Here is an 18,985-nt window from a genome sequence, read left to right as displayed (position 1 = left end):
TTCGAGCTTGGTCTCAAGGTTTCGTTTAGGGCCATGCGCAAGACGTGTATACTCCACGTAGATTGGCGTCCATTTTTACATGAGATAACCAAACTCTGTTCAACAAATTTATGCTAATCGAAGATCGTGAGATGTTACTTTTATCCTCGTGTCATCCTGTCATGTCACTGGAGACAGAGATGGGGAGCGAGATTTTGTTACGCGCCGGGGACGAGTAAGCAGTAAGACTCGTGTTTTGCGACAGCTGACGCCCGGCGCAACAAGCTTACCCCGGCAGCATGGCATGTGCTTTCCTCTCATCGAACACCACGGCAAATGCTTCCTGAAGCCACAACTGTCAATAGGCGTCATCACAACCGCCCGGGAACGAGGTTTGCTTTTATATGCAAAGATGCGGCGGTTCCTGTCAGATTCGCGTGTTTGTCGATCCAGGAACCGATCCGCGTCGGAAGGATTTCGTGCATTTCGGGGCACCTCATCCTACTGGCCAGTAAGCGAAATAATGAGCGGCGAGCAAAACGAAGCCAGGAAATTGAGAACTGCGCATCGAATCTCACAGGCGGTCAAAGCACCGCTCAACACTGATTTAGCAGTGATAGCAAATAATGAATAACGCAGGTTGCCGGACTGTGCTTGTTGACCAAGACGGAAAGATCACGATGAGAGGTGCGGAAGTCCAAACATGAAGCGCCTGCTCCGAATCGCGTGATTATCGATAGCTGCGAACGATTGAGCTAGGTCCACCACAGCGCTTGCGTAGGCGTGTCGCATGTCAGGAGTCGCGGAGAAATCGTTACGATGGGAAGCGTTTGCCTTTTAGTGAAGGAAGAGAGAAGGCATCTGTCTTTGGATTCCAGTACTGGGGATCGTTGACTATGTTTCGACATCGTGGGGCCTAGAAGGAATTCGTCATCTGTTTGAAACAACGGTAATCAGATACTTCCTCAGCGGTCGCAGTGACACACCTGGGTCTGCCTGCCAGTGAATGCGGCGAGAACGGACATGGAGCTGTCAGACGTCTCTTCCTCGGGAAATCCTGCGAAGAGGAGATAAGCATTTACCTTCGACTCGTATTTTGCAGCGGCTGAACTGGGGAACGTTCCGGACCAAGTCACTCTCGAAGCCATTAAACTCGAACGTAATGTGCTTTTTCGATCTTGGGTGCGGCAGTAGGATGCACTGCAGGATGGATCCAGGCTAAACTGTCAAGACGAACGACTGTAGGTCACATCCGTGCGTGTTGAATGCATTGTGGTGTCGCCGTTGAATTTGCCGTGGATCATATTGCCCGCTCTAAGATGCGTGGCGTTGACCATGCGTAATTTGTAGAATTCGCCAACAGTACACTGCGATAACAAGTGATCTGGTAGGTGTCACAGCAAGTACTGCATGAGGACATGCGTAATCAGTCTCAATAGCCGTGTCACACAAGACGGAGATTGTGGCGATGCCCTGGAGCCGCCAGTGTAGTACATACGAACAATGCTGGAAGAGATGCGGATCCTGCGGAGCTTCCCTAAAGGATGTGGATAACCAACTATGTCCTCGAACTCAGGGCTCGTGACGAGTTGCCTCGGGTTCTAGCCATAGACTTCATCGAGTGTAGGGCTGCTGAGACAGCGGGCCCAAAGTGGATTGACAGCTACCAGGGACTGGGCTACCGGGCTGCGGTGAAAATACGCGGTTGAAGTCTCCACAAGACGGGACAATTGAAACAGCCAGTCATGCAATACGTGGGGAGCCACGGCATGATGCCAGCAGACATGGATGTGTTTGAGATAATGTTCGCACATGCGCCTGCATAGCTCATTTCCAACGATGGCCAGCAACTGCGTCTACAAGGCTGGCTGGTTGTCGTATATTCTGGTTAGATGGAGGTTGCTGTGAGGTAAGAGCCCACCGAAAGCCGACTAAGTGGTAGCTCTCAACAGAACTACTGTAGGCGGGGAGGCCTGCTGTACGACGATCCTAGGCCAAGACGAGGCGCTGCGGAGATGGTGGTGAAGTAGTTGCGGAGAGATGACCAAGGGCCGTTGCAGGCGTGGCTGGGGTGAATGGAGTGGTTGCCAAGGCACCGTCGTCGATAAGCAATCCCGCGTTGCAGGAAGAGTGGGTGTAGGATCCTTGTTTTACATGCCGCGTGCCGTTCAGCAAACCACGAGCTCAGCCTGGCGCAGCATGTGTTGTTTTGAAGCATCCAGGCCTCGATGACGCAAGGCGTGACGAGAGTCAGTGGATTTGTTCGGAGCGATGAAACGAGCTGTCTTCTAGTGGCTCGCGTGTGGCGTGCCTTCCCCCGTTTCATCGCCCGGTCCCCGAATAGCAGGCTGCGCTACAGCGGCCGAGCGGGGCTATTACAGGCTCCACCCCGGCCACCAGCGTCAGGCACTCCCTCCAATCCTGCATCAGAGGCCGCGATAATCAAACCCAAGCATTGCTCCCCTTCTACCCACATGCCCGCTGTTGCGTAGCCTTCTTCTTCTCTTCACCCTCACACTCGTTCAGCCCACAGTCACTCCTTTCCGCCTCGGTTCGCCTTGGTATTCACTTTCTCTTCGTCGCTCCCGCGTGCTAGTTCTCGCTTCCCCGCCGGCTCTTTGCAATATATCCCCTGGTTGGCGATTTTCCCTCGAGGCCCTATCACCGCAGCCAATTCCTCCTGCATAACGGCTACTTACGATCAGCTGGGTGTTTGCTTTATCCCTGCTTGATTAACTCGCCCAATCTGGATTTCGTCAACACCACCTGCGACGTCAACTGAGCCTGCATTGCGCCTGCCGACAACCCTGGGCTCCTGCGCTGAACCCAGTCATCCCAATCTACTATAGTGAAGCCCGTCACGACGCACGACCACATCATCGCCGCGATCCAAGAGAACGTCTAGGCTGCTCTCTCATCACCGATTCGGAACAAGTGCCGTTGTGCTTCTTCCCACCCACCTACCCCCGTCTGTCGTTTGCTGGCCAAGACAGAGTCCACTCTCTACATATCCCCATCCCCACCTGGTATACCCTCTCCCCTCGGACTCTCCCTCGCCACCTTCCTCTCCACCACGACAATGTCTCTCTCCCAAGTCATAAGTGGCCTCTCGAAGCGTGCAGGTCATGGTGAGGAAGACCCAACTGCTGGCCTGGAGAATGTCGACGTTCAGCACTACCTCGGATACATCTGGTGGATCATTGTTGTCGTCTTCTTCGTGTACCAGGTCATCCTCTACTTCGTCCGTTACATTCGCACCGTAACATGCCTGAACAACGAGACGCAAAGATACTTTGCTATTCCCAACCGGACCTACGCAGCTTTCAAGAAGCACTGCCTCGATGCGCCCCTGTTCCGCACCCGTCACCACCGCGAGTTCAAGCTCTCCTCCGCCATTGGTGTTGGAACCCTGCCTAGCCGTCTGCAGAGTTTCTTCCTCGTTGGCTACTTTGCGGTCAACATTGGCTTCTGTGTCTGGAAGATCGACTACAGCACCTTCTCCTCGGGTGCCGGCGAACTTCTCAGCCGCTCGGGTATCATGGCTGTCATCAACATGATTCCATTGTTCCTACTTGCTGGTCGCAACAACCCTATCATCAAGCTCACCGGTATCTCCTTCGACACCATGAACCTCATCCACCGCTGGTTTGGACGAATTGTTATCCTCGAGGCCATCGCCCACACTGTATGCTGGATCGCCAACAAGGTTCACACAAGTAAGTTTGGTCGTGTTCGGTGTCACAGGAACGAAGTGCTAACAAACTCACAGAGGGCTGGGGTGCTGTGCAAGCATCCATCACTGGAAGCGAGTTCATCATGACGGGTTTCATTGGAACCGTCGCATTCGTATTCCTACTGATTCAGTCTCCATCGCCAGTGCGTCACTCCTTCTATGAGGTTTTCTTGCACGGTCATATCGTTGGTGCTGCCATCGCACTTGGAGCTGTATGGGTGCACCTAAAGGAGCGACCACAACAATTCATGCTCTACGGCGTACTTGCTCTCTGGGTCATGGAGCGCACATGGCGTTTTGTCCGCCTCGTCATGCGCAACGTCGGAAATGGCGGTACCGGTTGCGATGTTGAAGTTCTTCCCGGAGACGCCCTCCGCGTGACAGTCCGCATGGCTCGCCCGTGGAGGTTCCGCCCTGGCCAGCACGCATATCTGTACATTCCTTCCGTTGGACTATGGACCAACCACCCGTTCTCTGTCGCTTGGAGCGAGGAGGAGGAAGACCTTACCATTGCTTCCTCCGTCGCCGATGAGAAGGGTCTTCCCATGAACCGCCAAGACATCCTTGAGCATCACAAGACCAGCATGTCTTTCATCATCCGACGACGAACCGGTTTCACCGACAAGCTATTCAAGAAGGCAGACCTATCCGCTGCCGGCAGATTTTCCACTTCGGCATATGTCGAGGGCCCATACGGTAAGTACCGAAGCTTGTTTTCCCCAGATTCTGCAATATCGCGGATATTAATTCAATTTAAACCCATGCTAACGTCACACTACAGGCGGTGAGGATCTCAGCTCTTATGGTACTGTCATGCTATGGGCTGCTGGTATCGGTATCACTCACCAGGTTCCTCACGTCCGTGATATTGTTGCTGGCTACGCAAACGGAACTGTCGCCACTCGTCGTCTCACCCTTGTTTGGATCATCCAATCGCCTGAACATCTTGAATGGATCCGTACATGGATGACACAGATCTTGTCCATGCCACGCCGTCGTGAGATTCTCAAAATCCTGCTGTTCGTTACTCGTCCTCGCAGCACCAAGGAGATTCACTCGCCATCCTCCAGCGTTCAAATGTTCCCTGGTCGCCCCAATGTCCAAGCCCTGGTCGACCAGGAGATGCAAGAAGGTATTGGTGCTGCTTGTGTCAGCACTTGCGGTACCGGTGGGTTGGCGGATGAGCTTCGCCGCTCTGTCCGCAACCGCGAGTCTCAGTGGAACGTCGACTTCCGCGAGGAGTCTTTCTCGTGGTAAACGTATCCCTGCTCTGTTTCATCTTTGGTCTCGTCATATCGGTATACCCTCTCGTCCATTGATCTCTAGCCTTGCAATCTATCATGTTTGGAAGGGACCACCGTTGGATCTAATGAGGACATGCTTGCATCTACTTCGCTGTACACATTACATTTCGTTTCTCTACCGCGTCATCTCTTGATCTGGTCTCTTTTTACACTCCTTGTATCTTATCCTGTGGAACAGGCACGAAGACAAAACATTCATGTGGTCGAGCGTGCCTAGCCAAGAATGGCTTATGGCTAACTATCAATGTTATTACGTTACCACAACGGTCCTTTCACGAGCATGGCGATGCTTCTCTGGCGTTCAAGAGTCCTACTTCGTTCGAGTGTGTACATATCGGCGTCTGCTACTACAGAATTCACGATTGATTCAAATAGTACTTAATCCTCCATCAATATTCCTAGCATGCGTCCTATTAAGCTGCGACCGGTATGCTACTTCTTCGAACCAAACTAGCGGTATGGCTAGCGCGATGTCGTCTTATGCACGCTGCCGCGATTGAGGAAGCTGCTCCAGAAAGCACACGTATATGAACGGCAACCAGACGGCAAGAATAATGATGCCCTCAACAGATTGGGCGATATCTGCCCGTGGAAACCTGATAACCCCAGAGCTGACTGACACTACTGTAAGAGTTTAGGACGCGCGGCCGCCGAACCGGCGAATTTAGACATTACAGACACTTGTTTCAAAGTCTCTGATAACGCCATCACTACACATTCCTATTCGACGTTGCCATTCGATGCGACAATCGATTTTAGGCATCTGGCGGTTATGTACCGTCTTTTCTACATTGCTAGTGCGCGCTTCTAGGTGCTACCACGTTGAGACGCACAATGGTGCGGTTGTTTCAAAGCGCCCCATTGTTGCTCAACAACTGGTTGTAGTTTGCCAACATTCGTGAGTCATAGCGTACTCCTATGATGTATGACAGACATCCAATACTCGCTGCTATTTGAGGTTCGGACGATATGAGGAGATCCGAAGGCGCGTGAACACTAGGTGGCGGCTGAACTTGGTGCATGACTTGAACGCAAGGCTTACGGCTGAACGTAAGGGTATGACGATTGTCCTTGAAGTCTATATAGGGCTCTGGTAGCACATTGCTTGTATGTTCACAACGTGATAATGCGGTATGTATGGTTCCCAACCGGTAAACCTATTGGCAAAGGCAACTCCACCAACCCGATCCTATTCAAACGCTTCACCGGGGAGATATTGCCTTTGATTCTTCAAAGCGATAGTCAACTCATTGTGCAGGTCGCGAGGGCAAAAGCTCTCAAGTTCGAGCCGGCGTAGCTGCACCAGCCTCCGCCTGATGAACCCAAGCCTAACCCTCAGTTCGACTTCTTCCGCGAGAACCGACTACGTCTCCAGACAAGCATATACCGCGAATCCTGATTATAGATTCGGAGTAGTGTTTTGCTTCATCGCATCTTACCGCAACCACGCACGTACAACGCCGTCATCTCGTATTCGCCGGACAGACATTGTGCAACGTTTCTTGAGAGATTCTACATCTGAACAGCTTAACCTCCTACCTGAAGGTGGACGTTGCATCGACTCGTATATTCAAGAGGTGGTGTAACTCGATCGGATAGCCAAACTCATCCGTCACGCAGGTCGTATTATAACGGACCCGCTATCACAAGACCAAAGCATAACGCGGTCCATGAACACCCGTGTCTAGATCTCAATCGACTCTCCAGGTCAAAAATCTAGAACCGTTCTTGAATACGATCATCTGCGATATCCACGTACCCCATCCGTGCACATCCCGCGCTCACACATTAGTGAATAAGAGTGTTATTCGACAGCAACCCGGCTGCCACGCCTTGGATAATCAATCATGTCTTTACCAAACGCCCATGTCATACCAATACCCGGGTAACATTCTTACGACATCGGGCTAATATTGACGCATGAATTATGAAAATGAAGAATCGAGCTCGAAGGTAGCTGTTCTTTCGCTTGAACCCAATTACCCGCAAGACCGGCTTAGCGAATGCCTATAGCTTTGCACACTTGCATCACACGAACATTCACTACTGCCTTCCGACATCGCGTGTGGAAAGCCTCCACCCATGTGCGATGTACGACAAATTAAAAAAAGCCGTTTTCTTCATCATGCATGCACTGCGGCAAGTCAGTTCTTCTTTACGAGTGCACAGTTGGGGAATGCAATATATAATAGCCGGTACAAGCAGGTTTGGATACCTGCCTCAGGCACGCGCAGTTGCTGCCTTGCTACCACGTTTTCGTAAACAGCCTGTCGCGTGTCCTTGGTGGGGCTGCTTCATTTATTCCTGATAAGAGTGCAGAAGTATGTGGGGTTAGTTATATTACTGTGCTTAGACGAACAATATTAGGCCGGGTAGGAGAATATATAGGTTGGTAGCGAAGACACGTGGTACTAGTGCAACTGATGAGTGACCTCACAGTCAAGGGTCATTCCTGTTTGCTTGGTTCATGATGTTGAACATCTTACCTGACATGGGCCACCAAGTCAGCAGGCTTTGAATGAGTGGACGTCCCTCTTGTTGTACTCTTCTCAAGCGTGAAGAACCTACGTGACTATACTTATGGTTCTATTAATATAAGAGAGTAGTGAATATAGCTAAGTCTCTTAAAGGCGATCTACGCTTAGTGCCTGGCATCTCCCTAGCCATGTGCCATCAAACTGCTTCAGGACTCTCGTGCGTAGCAGCGTCTTCCATTTCGAGCCTCCGTTGAATTCCCTCCCACCCTTTCTTAACCACATCCGCCATGATTTTTCCCATACTGCCTTCCCGTCCTAACATTTCCACCGCTTTCTCCACACTCACCAACTCACTTTTATACGTTACTTCCAGCTCATCTACTCCTGTATTCTCGTGGTGTCTTGGCTCGTACCCTTCAGGTTCTTCCTTGATTCTCTCTCGTAAAGAAAGGTTCTGAGGATATGGCGGTGGTGGTTTGTACGCCGCGCCTGCTTCCGTCTCAAGCAGGGTTTCGAGAATTGGAGGAAGTGTCTCAGCAATGTACCAGTAGATTATATACTGCCGAGAACCGAGAGGAAGGAGCTGCATGTATACTGGCTCGGCAGTCTGTGGAGAAGCATGGATACGCGGGTGGGCTTGCGGTTGGCGGTGAGCAGTAGGTAGAGGGAGAAGGCGGTTGCGATAGCCAGACTGTTCACAGCGTTAGTATGTTTGGTCTCCAGACGAGAAAGCGGATATGACGTACCTCTTCGTACCCTTCTCTTTCGGCACCTGTGCCGCTCTCTTCGCCAGCGTCGCGCCGTCCCTTAGGGAGGAAGTAGAACTTTTGTCCGCGATACACGCAGCTGCATATCACGACTCGATTCGTGGCAAGATGGAATATTGCGACACCACCGCCAACTACGAATTGGTTGCTATCGAAGTGTGCGGTGTAGATTTCATTACTGCTTGTCGGCATCGTTGGATTTATTGGTGGTGTTGGTGAAGGTGTAGAAATGTCTGTTTTCTATGGTAAAAGGCCGCACATGAGGCTTGTGAAGCTCCTACTCAATGGGCGGGCCTCAGGTCACAGCGCTGATGTTTTGCATTAACGGGCGGTCCCTTCGCTCAGTGGCGGCCATCACTGAGGCAGCGAACACTGATGCCTAGGATAGGTGGGTCGAATTGAGGAGGAGGTATGGTGGGGCTGGTGACGTCCAGATGGACCGCAGGAACAACCCCGCAGTGCTAGCGTGCCGCTCACTCTTCCGCTTAATAATGAAGTAGAATATAAATGCTACTGATGAACCGTCTGTCAAGAAAAGTACAACTGGCCTAATGGCCCAATGGCAAGGCGCTTGACTACGATTCGTTCGATATCAAGAGATTCCAGGTTGTAAGTAAATATCCAAATCGCAGCTCGTTCGAACACAGACACTAACAATCACACAGCGACCCCTGGTTAGGTCACAACAGTTCTTTTTTGTCCTTCCATGAGCATGGGCGCTGCTTTCCTTTTTGGCCTCGTTGGCTCCTGTATTGGCTGCGTGAGGACGTTACTGGCGCCAAGTCTTTTTTTTTGTCATTATTTTTCTGCGTCTTGCTAGCCTCAATGCGACAAACGTTTCAACGAGGAAGAAAAGCTAGGCGAGAGGATAGCGCGTCACACCCCTCGAGGTTTGCTCAAGGCGACTCGTCGTGCCTCCCCATCGTTCCAAGTGCAGCCCATAGGTGGTGGAAAGCCGAAGGGCACAGGTCCCTGGACCCTGACTACGACTCAGCGTATACGATGATAGCAGTGCCGCTAATAATCTCATGCATCATCCGCAATTCTATCACTATACCCAGGGTTGAGGGGAACATGCATATCTATCATGTCGTGCTTCTTGGCGGCGAGACCTGATCAGGAAGCTGGTGATGTCCAAAGGTACCTCAAAGTCTGGGCATCTTCTTGGCCGGCCGTTGAACGACACTCCACATACTTGTTATGTACCAAGCGGCAAAACCGTCGCAATATCTCCATGGGAGGCAGCGAGATGAAGTCAAATCGTTGCATCATCATTCACTTGGCTTCGGATGCATGATAAGGTTATGGCGTGGTTTGGGTATGAGTCCGCGGGTATATAATGTCTCTAGAGAGATCATATAGAGCATCCGGTACACCAGACACCGAATAGTCAATCGTTATTCATCATGAAGTGGACCAGACTATTGTTAGGCGCTCAGTTGGCAGCAGCATCTCCCTTCCAGTCTCGGGACAGCTCTGCAACTCGTAGCGCCGAAGTCACGTATGATGGTTACCACGTTTATTCGGTTACTCCATCTTCGGTCGAAGAGGCTCGTGATATTGGCATGCGGTTTTCCAAGTATCACACTCATCCCATTCGCGATACCCTCTCCATCGCCGTCCCGCCTGGAGAGGTAGACTCCTTCAACGCCCTGGGCCTGAAAGCGCGTCTCGTCAACTCCGATCTAGGCAATTATATACGCGCTACGGAAAAGAAAGCAGTGTACAAGCGGGACTTGCACAGGCGTGGCGAACTGCCAGATCTCTCCTGGTTCGACACCTATCATCCATATGCCGACCATCTTCAATACTGGGATGACCTTGTTGAGGCATTTCCCAAAAACTCGAAGAAGTTCCCGATCGGAAAGAGCTACGAGAACCGAACAATATATGCTTTCAATTTCTATGGAGACGAAAAGGACATTCATAGAAAGCACAAAGCAGAGAAGCCAGTCATTCTCTGGCATGCTACAGTACATGCAAGGGAATGGATATCAACTATGGGTAAGAATGTACATGGCAATTACCACGGAATAACAGCTAACTATTACAGTAATTGAGTACTTGGCATATCAACTAATTGACGGCTACAAGAAAGGCGATGCCAATGTGACCACCTTCTTAGACTATTACGATTTCTACGTCGTGCCTTTCCACAATCCCGATGGCTTTCTCTACACACAAACGAATGACCGACTCTGGCGAAAGAACCGTCAGCCACGTCCGAATCTCAATACCACCTGCCTTGGGACTGACGGCAACCGCAACTGGAAGTATGAGTGGGATGCGGAGCCGCCAGAAGGTGGATCTACACCTGATCCTTGTGGCCAGACGTACCGCGGAGAATCACCGGGCGACACACCCGAGAACGAAGCAATGGATGGTCTTTCAGCTAAGCTGTCGGGAACAGGTGCCGGAATTCGTTCTTTCATCGACTTCCACTCGTACGGTCAGCTCATTCTGACTCCCTATGGCTTCTCGTGCGATCCGTTACCAGAAACCCTTCCTCGCATGCTCGAGGTTGCTGGCGGCACAGCAAATGCGATCATGGCTGCTAGCACAAAGAACAGTACTTATGAGTTCGGTCCTGGTTGCCAGATCCTTTACTTCTCGACGGGTAACTCGAGAGATCACCACTATGCTGTCCACGGCGCGAACCACTCGTGGACGATGGAGCTAAGCCCTCAAGATCAGGCTGGTGGTGGGTTCGTGCTACCACCTGATCAGATCTGGCCAGTTGTGAAGGAGCAATGGGAAGGTCAGAAGTGGCTATTGAACGATGTATGGGAGGACTAGCCGTAATGATCAGAAAACATCTTTGGGGATACACCACTATGATGTTGACAGGAGGGCAAGAACCAGCCTGAGCAGGACGTCGTAATGTCTTTGCGATCGCGATCCCACACAGCAGTTTTGGTCATACGAAGTACAATGCAAAGCCGTACTGAAAATGTTGTATTTTAGTTTGACTAAAAACACGCGTCACGCTACTACATCAACGAAAAGAAGTGTTTGAATTGAAACGATGACCTTTTCTCTTAATTTTGGTGTAGAATCGCGGGTCTTTTTGGCACCGAGCACTGCTACGCTTTCAGGTTCACATATCAGTATCTTCTACGAGAACCTGGTATTTCCTCTTATGGTACGTACCCCTATGGCGAATCCGTCGTCCTTCACATCTGAGACTCTTGAAGCTGTTTTTGTCCTTGGCATTGTAATTTGGATGGCTGTTAATGTCACATATATCTCTAGTTACTGATACCAGAGCCCAAACGTGTCCAAATTCGAGAAGTCTTCGCTAGTGGTATCCTCCGCCAGATTATCAAAGCTAAATCCGGGGTCACCCTCACCGGGAAATGCTGAGTCGCGACGTCTAGCAGAAACAACGTCTTGCCCGTACGCGCTAGTAAAGTCCGAAATGTTGGAGTCGAAGTAATCATGACCTACTCCCAGCATGAAGTTGTCAAAGATCAGCTCTGGTAACAAACACAAATTTCGACCGGTCGTGTCCATGGATATCGGCGTGGCAGCGAGATTGTCGGTGTTCTGGCCATGTGACTCACAGTGATGCTGTTGGTGCACTGGTCGACCAGTAAGTGTCCGAGCTATCTTTGAGAGCATGTTAGGTCTCCCTTCACTCGAGGTCGGTCTCTTCTTTCTTGCTTCAACTCCAGAATCCTCTCGTGTGTATCCCTTCCAGTTCGTCATTGTCAGACCGTCCTTGAAATGGCCTGCAATATGTGTCTCTCGATCTTCCCACGTCTTCAGCACCTTTTCGCAGAAACCGCAAACCCAATTCTCCACAGCGGTGTTGCCTGGTCCTTCTCGTCTCCAAAGATCGCGGATGGTCTCATCCAGTTTCGCCTTGTGGAAGTTCCTGACGTGCTGACGTAGGTGATCCGGTCGCAAGAATGTTCTTTCGTCTTCGCCCTTGGTTATACATTCGGCTATGCGGTGGCATTGTGCAAAGTGCAGATCGCTAGGGCTTGATATCATACAGAAGACACAGAGTGTGACATTATCAGACCGCGAGGGAAGTGTAATCCTTGGCCCAGAAAGCAAGCATGTCCACTTCCGTTTGGGACGATGTTGTGTTTCCTCATGGCGCCGCCAGGACTTACGTGCGATATGCTGGTAACAAAAAGTGCATTGCCAGGTCTGCTTTTCGCCATCATCATTGTTTTTGGATGCCAACAGTGATGCAGATTGGGCAACTGATCCCTGGTGCGCTGCAAGCCGAATGCTGCTAGACTGGCCATAGTCCTTTTTCTTGCCTCGTCTAGACGTGACTATACCGGTCTGGTTGGAACCTTCGGCTGGACAATAGGCTACAATAGGACCGTGATGATCAAACAATGCTTCATTTGACATCGTCGTCGATGTTACGCTCGAAAGTCTGGTTTCCCGCGAATCCTCGTCTTCCGAGGCCGGATTTGACAAACTCGTATCGATTACCCTTCTTCGCGCCCTCGCGTTAGTAAACCAAGTGTTGACCTGTTTCTCAGTGATTCCGCATTTTGTGGCTAACAAACGCTTGGTATCGTTGTCCGGGTACGGGTTGTTTCGGTTCTCCTTCAGCCACCGATGCAGACATCGCGTAGCATGCGACTCGAGTTTGGTAGGTGGTCGTCGGGCGCACGAACGCCTGACTTCCGATGGCTTGCTCACTCGAGGTTGGAATGATACTTCTGTATCCGGTGTGCATGAAGTACAATTGGTAGATTGGCCCGGGTGGATAAGTGCAGATATCTCACACGCGGAGCATCGCGCGGTGCCCTTAGACCGTGGGAGAGATTGCGAAGGAGGTTCCTCGACTGTGTCTAGTCGAATTGCTACAGGAATAGTTTCCGACTGTCCAGGAACCCGAACAATAGTCGCAGATGATGCAGAAGCTTCACTGACGCAGTCTTCGCATCTAAGGTCCTCCCCAGGATTTGTTATGTTCCAGAGCTGACATCGGAGGCAATCATGGTCGCTGTTTGGTGTCGCGAACAACGATGCATTGCTCGAGCAAACCTTGGATGTAAACACATCGAGTCTGGTGTCCTGGGGCTCAGTCGAATCGGTAATTGCTCTTGCGCGAGTCCTGTCTTCTGCAAGGCTGAAAGAGTCGCGCAAATCTAGATTTACAGGTTCTTTCTCGATCAGAGAGACCGTTTTATGGATTGAAGAGCTTCCTGTTTGGTTGACCTGAACAAAATTAGCGGCCGCGTGTTACATGGGACTATGAATGAGGTAGTACAGGGACTCCTTCGGCATCTTCCAAAGTGGCAGAGCCGTAGCCCGAGTCAACAGACCATATACTGGCAGCTTTACTTTTTGGTGTCGGAGAGAACATCATGACGAGGCGTCAACGGTATTGTCTAAATGTATAAATCGGTGTTCAGACGCTCTGTTTGTAATGCGATATTTTTGACAGTACATAGACAAAGGACCGCGAGTACAAATAACGAGGCACGTCTCACGACGACGCGCGAAGACACCCGTTCAATCTATTCTGAGATACAGGGTGTTTGTGGCTATCCTGGACGCCTAACATGCGGCACAACGGTGGCGCTGCTTCGCCATTGGTTTGACGGCCGTCTTCTGCGCTGCATGGAGGTCATGCTAGAGACCTCAGCCACACCTGAGGCTGAGGTGCATGGACTATCGCGTTTGGCGAGATTGGGGGCCAGAGCGTGATATTACCACGTCAAATTCAGTGTGTGGCGCTGGCACTGAATGGCGGTGCACGTTGGAAAGTATACTGACAGGCGGTGTGAGTCGCTCGTAATTAATGCGAAGAACTTTGGGACTGCTGTTTAACCAGCAAGACGCAAGCACGAGTAAGACTCGTTCGTGTTGACAATTACTAATACCGTACGTCATTCCGAGGGACTGACCAACCTCCCCGAAGTATGCGCTAGCACGCCTGTTATGCTCATCGCTATAGCATAAATTGCTTAGGTTCGAGCTTGCGCCCATGAACAATGGTATACAGGGTATCAGTAAGAAACAAAAATATTGGGTATTCATTTTTTCCATCTCGCCCTACCAAACAATGCCGTAATGCATATAACGCAGTTTTGCGAACAATGTGTGTAAATCGGAAAAAAAAGGAGAAGCGCTTTAAAAAAAAGCACGCCAATCCCTATTCCGACCAGCACCACCCCGTCCCATTCCATTCGTATGCAAGTGATCGTAAAGTCGTTCTAGATGTTCGTCCCTCATCGCCTCCAGCCTTAGGCAGTTTCCCCAGCAACCCCACTACCAGCACCCGCACCAGCACCCTTACACCAAGGATGTTCAAGTACCATACTGATCGTAATCCTCTTTTCCACGTCTCGATCTAGCATCAGCCGCACAAGATCGATGCTCTCTTCCGACATGACCCATGGTACGCGTAGATCGTGATCCATGATTTCGTCGATAGAGTAGAACGGGTTTTCTTTGTAGATGATTGTGTAGAGGAGTATGCCGAGCGCCCAGACGTCTTGTTCTTTACCGCGATAAGCTTTTCCAGCTAGGACTTCGGGGGCGGCGTAGTCTGGAGGTTGTTAGTACAATTATCGCAAACGGAGAAGCGGAAGAGAAACGTACCAATAGTGCCGACAAAGACGTCAAACGGCCCACTCTTGATATATGCTGCGCTTCCGAAGTCAATGAGCTTGATGTTGCCTTCACCATCGAGGACGACGTTCTCGTCTTTGATGTCCCGGTGTACGACCTTCGCTTTAGTATGCAGATGGTGCACCGCTTCTGCCACTTGGACAAAGATCTTACGGCACTCCTTCTCTTCCATGTTGACCCGCAGCTCAATATAGTCGAATAGATCCATACCTGGCAGACCGTGTGGTACCATCTCAATGTAATAGTTGATGTCGTCTTCGAAGAAATCGGCCATCTCTACGATATTGGGATGCTTGAAGCCGTCACGACGGAGGTAGTCTAGCACATGAATCTCGAGCGGCACAGTGCCTAGTCTTCGGTCTCGAGTCCATGTGTCGACTAAAATCCGCCGCTTCGTGACATACTTGATCACGACTTTCTTGCTACTGACCTTTTTGTACCGACAGAGCTTGACTTGCCCATACGCGCCTTGGCCCATGTCTTCTAACACTACAAAGTCGTTGATAGTCTTCTTCTTGGGTGGCTCTTCCTGCACAGGGACCGGTGGCGGTGCCATAGCTTTTGTTTGGGTTTGTTGCGGAGTGTTAGGTCGCATGGCTTCCTGTATTTGCTGAGTGAGGAGTGATACTGCAGGTGGCGTTCCTTGCGACTGGTGCGATTCAGGTTCTTGCGGTACCGAGAAGTTTGACTGCCCTGGTTCAGGTTGGCGCGGTGAAGGTGGTCGTGACATAAGAGGAGTCACAGGACCAATACCATGGTTTGCAGCATGCAGCTGCCTGGAGTATGTTATCCACAGAGCGTAGACCAGCTCTGGACCCTTGGTAGGTTTGGACGATCCATCTTCCTCTTCAATGACATTTTCATCGAATCGAGGAGACTTTTCGCTCTTCACTACTCGCATCTGCACATCGACCATGATTTCCGAACCGTCACGATGTAGAGCTGGCAATCCGCTTGGTCGCAGGAAGATGGCTGCCGCATCTGCACTACCCTCCCGCATTGCAAGCAGGGCACGGGCACGGCGGAAGCTGTGTTCGGGGATGACTATTCCGTCGACCAGCTCGATCTTATCTTCATCGGTCATGACATGCAGTATCTTGTCGAATGCGGGTATGAGCTTGCTCACGTGAATACCTTCGGGTCGTGGTTGTCCGAACAGAGCTGATGAAAAGACGGAATTGGAGCTTGTGATTTTGAGATCGTCGGAAGATAAAACGATGATGCCCGCGATGTGTGGGAAACTAGAGATGCGGAAAGTGGGTTCGCCTGGCATCGCCTCCACGGTTACTGGTATATTGATGCTGTTTGAAGTCCGCGCGGTGTAGCTGCGAAACTCGTCGATCGACTCGTAGTCTAGCGCCCCAGTGTTTGTTCCTCGGAGTCGTGGTATGCCTGGTATGAGTCGCTTGAGATCCATTCCCCTCCGTAACCGATCGCTCCCAAAGACAGCTTCTGTTGCGCCCCAGCCCTTGGATACGCAGCCTACGTCGTCGACCGTGATATATACGACATCTTCCGCAATCTCTTCAAGCACCCAGATGAGACTACCCCGCTTCTCTTTGACCCACAAGCTGGCAGAACCAGTTGAGCCATTACGCTTCTGGATCGGAATGACATCTCCACAAAGTAAAACACCTCTTGAGCCCTTATGTTCATGATTCAGCTTGCCTGTCTTCTTCGCATTGTAGTACGAGGATCCACTGCCATCGTCTGTCTGTGCTTTCCTCGCGGCTATCACGCGCGATGGAGCCTTGCTCAGTAACCGTGCAGTAACACCGCTGCCGACTTTCAGGTTGTTAGTTGCAGGAGATGCTCCGGACAGTGCATTCTTAGAGCCAACCTCGGGATCTCTGAGCTTGCTTTCGAGCCACTTTCTACGGTCTTCTCGCACGACTTCCAGTATCCCCAGCTTGCGGACCTCAGCCCTCGTCACACCGAATACAAGGCATGCCAAGTCGTTTGCAGATGTAATGGTCCATGGCGTATCTGTTTCGGTGGTGAAGATGGCTTGTGCTGCTGGAGCGTGTCGGCTTCCATGTCCATGTGGTGCTGATCCCGCGGAATGAGGCCCTGGTGCATTGCTAAAACTCGGCGGCAGAGTTGGGATAATGGTAGGGGATACGAGGTCGCTGATCTTCTCTTGGTCTCCCACCCGGTATGGCTGCGCTAGTGCATCGTGGAGTTGGCTCTGGATCGTAAGAGGCGCAACATCGGTCAGAGTTCGTTTGAGCGCAGCTCTTTGGGGGCGTGCAGGTTGCGAAGGTGGTGGAGGCGGAGAAGCTGCCGCTGCTCGTGTGCTCAACGCGTTGGGGGCGATTTCGGTACCCGGTGAGACTCCTTCTTGGCGAGCTTCTGGTGTACTGCTGGTGTCGATGACATCGGTCGTAGTCACTCTGTGTACTGGTGGTCTCGCAGCCTCAAGCATGCTCTCGGGGCTCGCTGATCGATCAACTGTGAAACCCTTCTCGAATGGGTTCTCGCCAGACATGTCCGCCGGCCCTGTTACGGGACCCAGCGCACCCAGTCCATGGGCTCCCGTGCCGTCTTGGCCTATGAGGTTTGCTCTTGTAAGCAGCTCCATCATACTCTGCACCTCCTGATCGCCGCTGAGTTTTGCCTGGGCGTTTGCTATTCCAGGATTTGTCGCGGCCCAGCCCAGCCTGTCGCGCATAAACTCGATGGACCGCTTCAGCACATTTTGGCGGTTGTGTATAAACTCTTCTGATTGCGTCGCAAAAGAAAACGAGTGTAGAGACTCGGAGGGAAAGCGAGTGAGATCCTCACCAAAAGCAAAGGTCGGTGATGCGGGGGCGGTGGGCGCAGACTCGGAAGGATGTCTCGATACTGGTGGCGTGGAAATGTTCAGCGAAGCAGCTCGTTGGGTCGACTGCAGCTGTCTCGGGCCTGGCTGTTGGCGGATGCGACGGAGGCCTGAGGATCCCAGACCGTGTTCATGCTCGGACACGATGGGCGACCTGGTGCAATGTGTGTCAGCCATGACCCACAACGCAAAGAGTGCTCCTTCCTGACCAGCGTCCTTGCACGGCCGCCTATCTCGACGTTCCACTCACCTTGCCATGCGGTCCAGCTGCCCTGCATCGATGCTCAGGCGCTTGGCCGTGTCGATGGGTGGCGGCGGCCCCGTTCGCCAGTTCAGCAGGCTCGAGGTGCTTTTCGTCTTGACCAGCGGGGCATATTCGGAGAGGTGCTGTGACTGTGCGAAGGAGTTGAAGGGTGCTTCTTCTGGTAGAGAGCCTGGCGGGGTGAGGACGTCAGCTAACAAGTCCATATGGAGCACGAGTATGCAATGGCTAGTGGCGAGCGAGGTAGTGGCAGCGGTACAGAGCAAGTTGTAAGTATTGGGGTCGGGTGTCTATTGTGTACCGTAGTCCAGGTGAGTGCAGTGGCTCGGTCCAGCTCCTCTCTCAGAGCATACATGTCTCGCAGTGTTGTGGGCGGTCAAGCTTACAAAGCTCACCATGGGCTCTTGGTGACACAAGTCGTCGAGGCAGTCGTGGGCGTCACGACGTGAGGCGGAGGGTCATTTGACGTACCATGATCATTTGGCCTGCTCATTCCCTGAGGCGTACGAGCGCCTGTTCCCAGGCTTGGGCAATTGTCTCGGCTCGGTAAGATCAGAAGCAGCGAACAACGACGAGATGACTAGCCCTTGGTCTACAGGTACACAGCTTGATGTGTACTGACCCGTGTGTCGCGTTTGGGGTGGCTGTATCGCTTCTGGGGTACGGCTGGATGATGCGCGGGCGGGTGGTGCAAAGGCTTTGGTGGGGGCTGCAGGGTTGCTGAGGGCTGGAGTCGGATATCACCTGCAACGGGTACGGCTGTTCAGTAAGAGATGCGATGCGATGCGTGGGGCAGACCAGACGCAAGAGATGGGCAGTAGGCGTGCACAGTGAATGGCATGTAGTTACGTCGCGGACACTATGCGACTTGAGACGCCAACGGCGTTATTTGCATTGCGCCCACGCTGGCCCCGCGACAAGCACAGACGATCCACCCGCCGTCGACGCTATCAGATCAGATCTACCAGACCGCCTGGGCCGGGACACCACCAGAGTCCTACATCATAACACGCTAGACGGCGAGGTTGCACAA

At 51.8% G+C, this 18,985-nt stretch overlaps 5 protein-coding genes across 5 annotated transcripts; 2 read left to right on the top strand and 3 right to left on the bottom strand.

Moving 5' to 3' along the window:
* Positions 1-2,959: 2,959 nt before the first annotated feature.
* CC77DRAFT_683286 (ferric reductase) lies at positions 2,960-5,091 on the top strand. The gene is made up of 3 exons (XM_018532749.1): positions 2,960-3,695; positions 3,749-4,408; positions 4,494-5,091. Exons 1-3 carry the CDS (start codon positions 3,059-3,061, stop codon positions 4,967-4,969), a joined length of 1,773 nt encoding a protein of 590 aa, XP_018388415.1. The 5' UTR covers positions 2,960-3,058; the 3' UTR covers positions 4,970-5,091.
* A 2,457-nt stretch (positions 5,092-7,548) lies between these two features.
* Positions 7,549-8,713, bottom strand: CC77DRAFT_1092391 (hypothetical protein). The gene is made up of 2 exons (XM_018529629.1): positions 8,240-8,713; positions 7,549-8,184 (listed from the first exon to the last, which is right to left on the bottom strand). Exons 1-2 carry the CDS (start codon positions 8,450-8,452, stop codon positions 7,690-7,692), a joined length of 708 nt encoding a protein of 235 aa, XP_018388414.1. The 5' UTR covers positions 8,453-8,713; the 3' UTR covers positions 7,549-7,689.
* A 953-nt stretch (positions 8,714-9,666) lies between these two features.
* On the top strand, positions 9,667-11,056 carry CC77DRAFT_930469 (carboxypeptidase-like protein A4 precursor; the record flags this gene model as incomplete). The annotated part of the gene is made up of 2 exons (XM_018534165.1): positions 9,667-10,264; positions 10,314-11,056. The coding sequence occupies 2 exons, from the start codon at positions 9,667-9,669 to the stop codon at positions 11,054-11,056; spliced, it is 1,341 nt and encodes a 446-aa protein (XP_018388413.1).
* A 193-nt stretch (positions 11,057-11,249) lies between these two features.
* On the bottom strand, positions 11,250-14,051 carry CC77DRAFT_1092390 (hypothetical protein). The gene is made up of 2 exons (XM_018529628.1): positions 13,503-14,051; positions 11,250-13,450 (listed from the first exon to the last, which is right to left on the bottom strand). The coding sequence occupies exons 1-2, from the start codon at positions 13,599-13,601 to the stop codon at positions 11,513-11,515; spliced, it is 2,037 nt and encodes a 678-aa protein (XP_018388412.1). The 5' UTR covers positions 13,602-14,051; the 3' UTR covers positions 11,250-11,512.
* A 100-nt stretch (positions 14,052-14,151) lies between these two features.
* CC77DRAFT_1038604 (Pkinase-domain-containing protein) lies at positions 14,152-17,927 on the bottom strand. Its single transcript, XM_018527122.1, has 2 exons — positions 14,840-17,927; positions 14,152-14,786 (listed from the first exon to the last, which is right to left on the bottom strand). The coding sequence occupies exons 1-2, from the start codon at positions 17,865-17,867 to the stop codon at positions 14,482-14,484; spliced, it is 3,333 nt and encodes a 1,110-aa protein (XP_018388411.1). The 5' UTR covers positions 17,868-17,927; the 3' UTR covers positions 14,152-14,481.
* Positions 17,928-18,985: the final 1,058 nt, after the last annotated feature.

This window comes from Alternaria alternata, assembly GCF_001642055.1.
Source record: "Alternaria alternata strain SRC1lrK2f unplaced genomic scaffold CC77scaffold_5, whole genome shotgun sequence".
Lineage (NCBI taxonomy): Eukaryota > Fungi > Ascomycota > Dothideomycetes > Pleosporales > Pleosporaceae > Alternaria > Alternaria alternata.
This window is presented reverse-complemented; position numbering and strand designations above follow the sequence as displayed.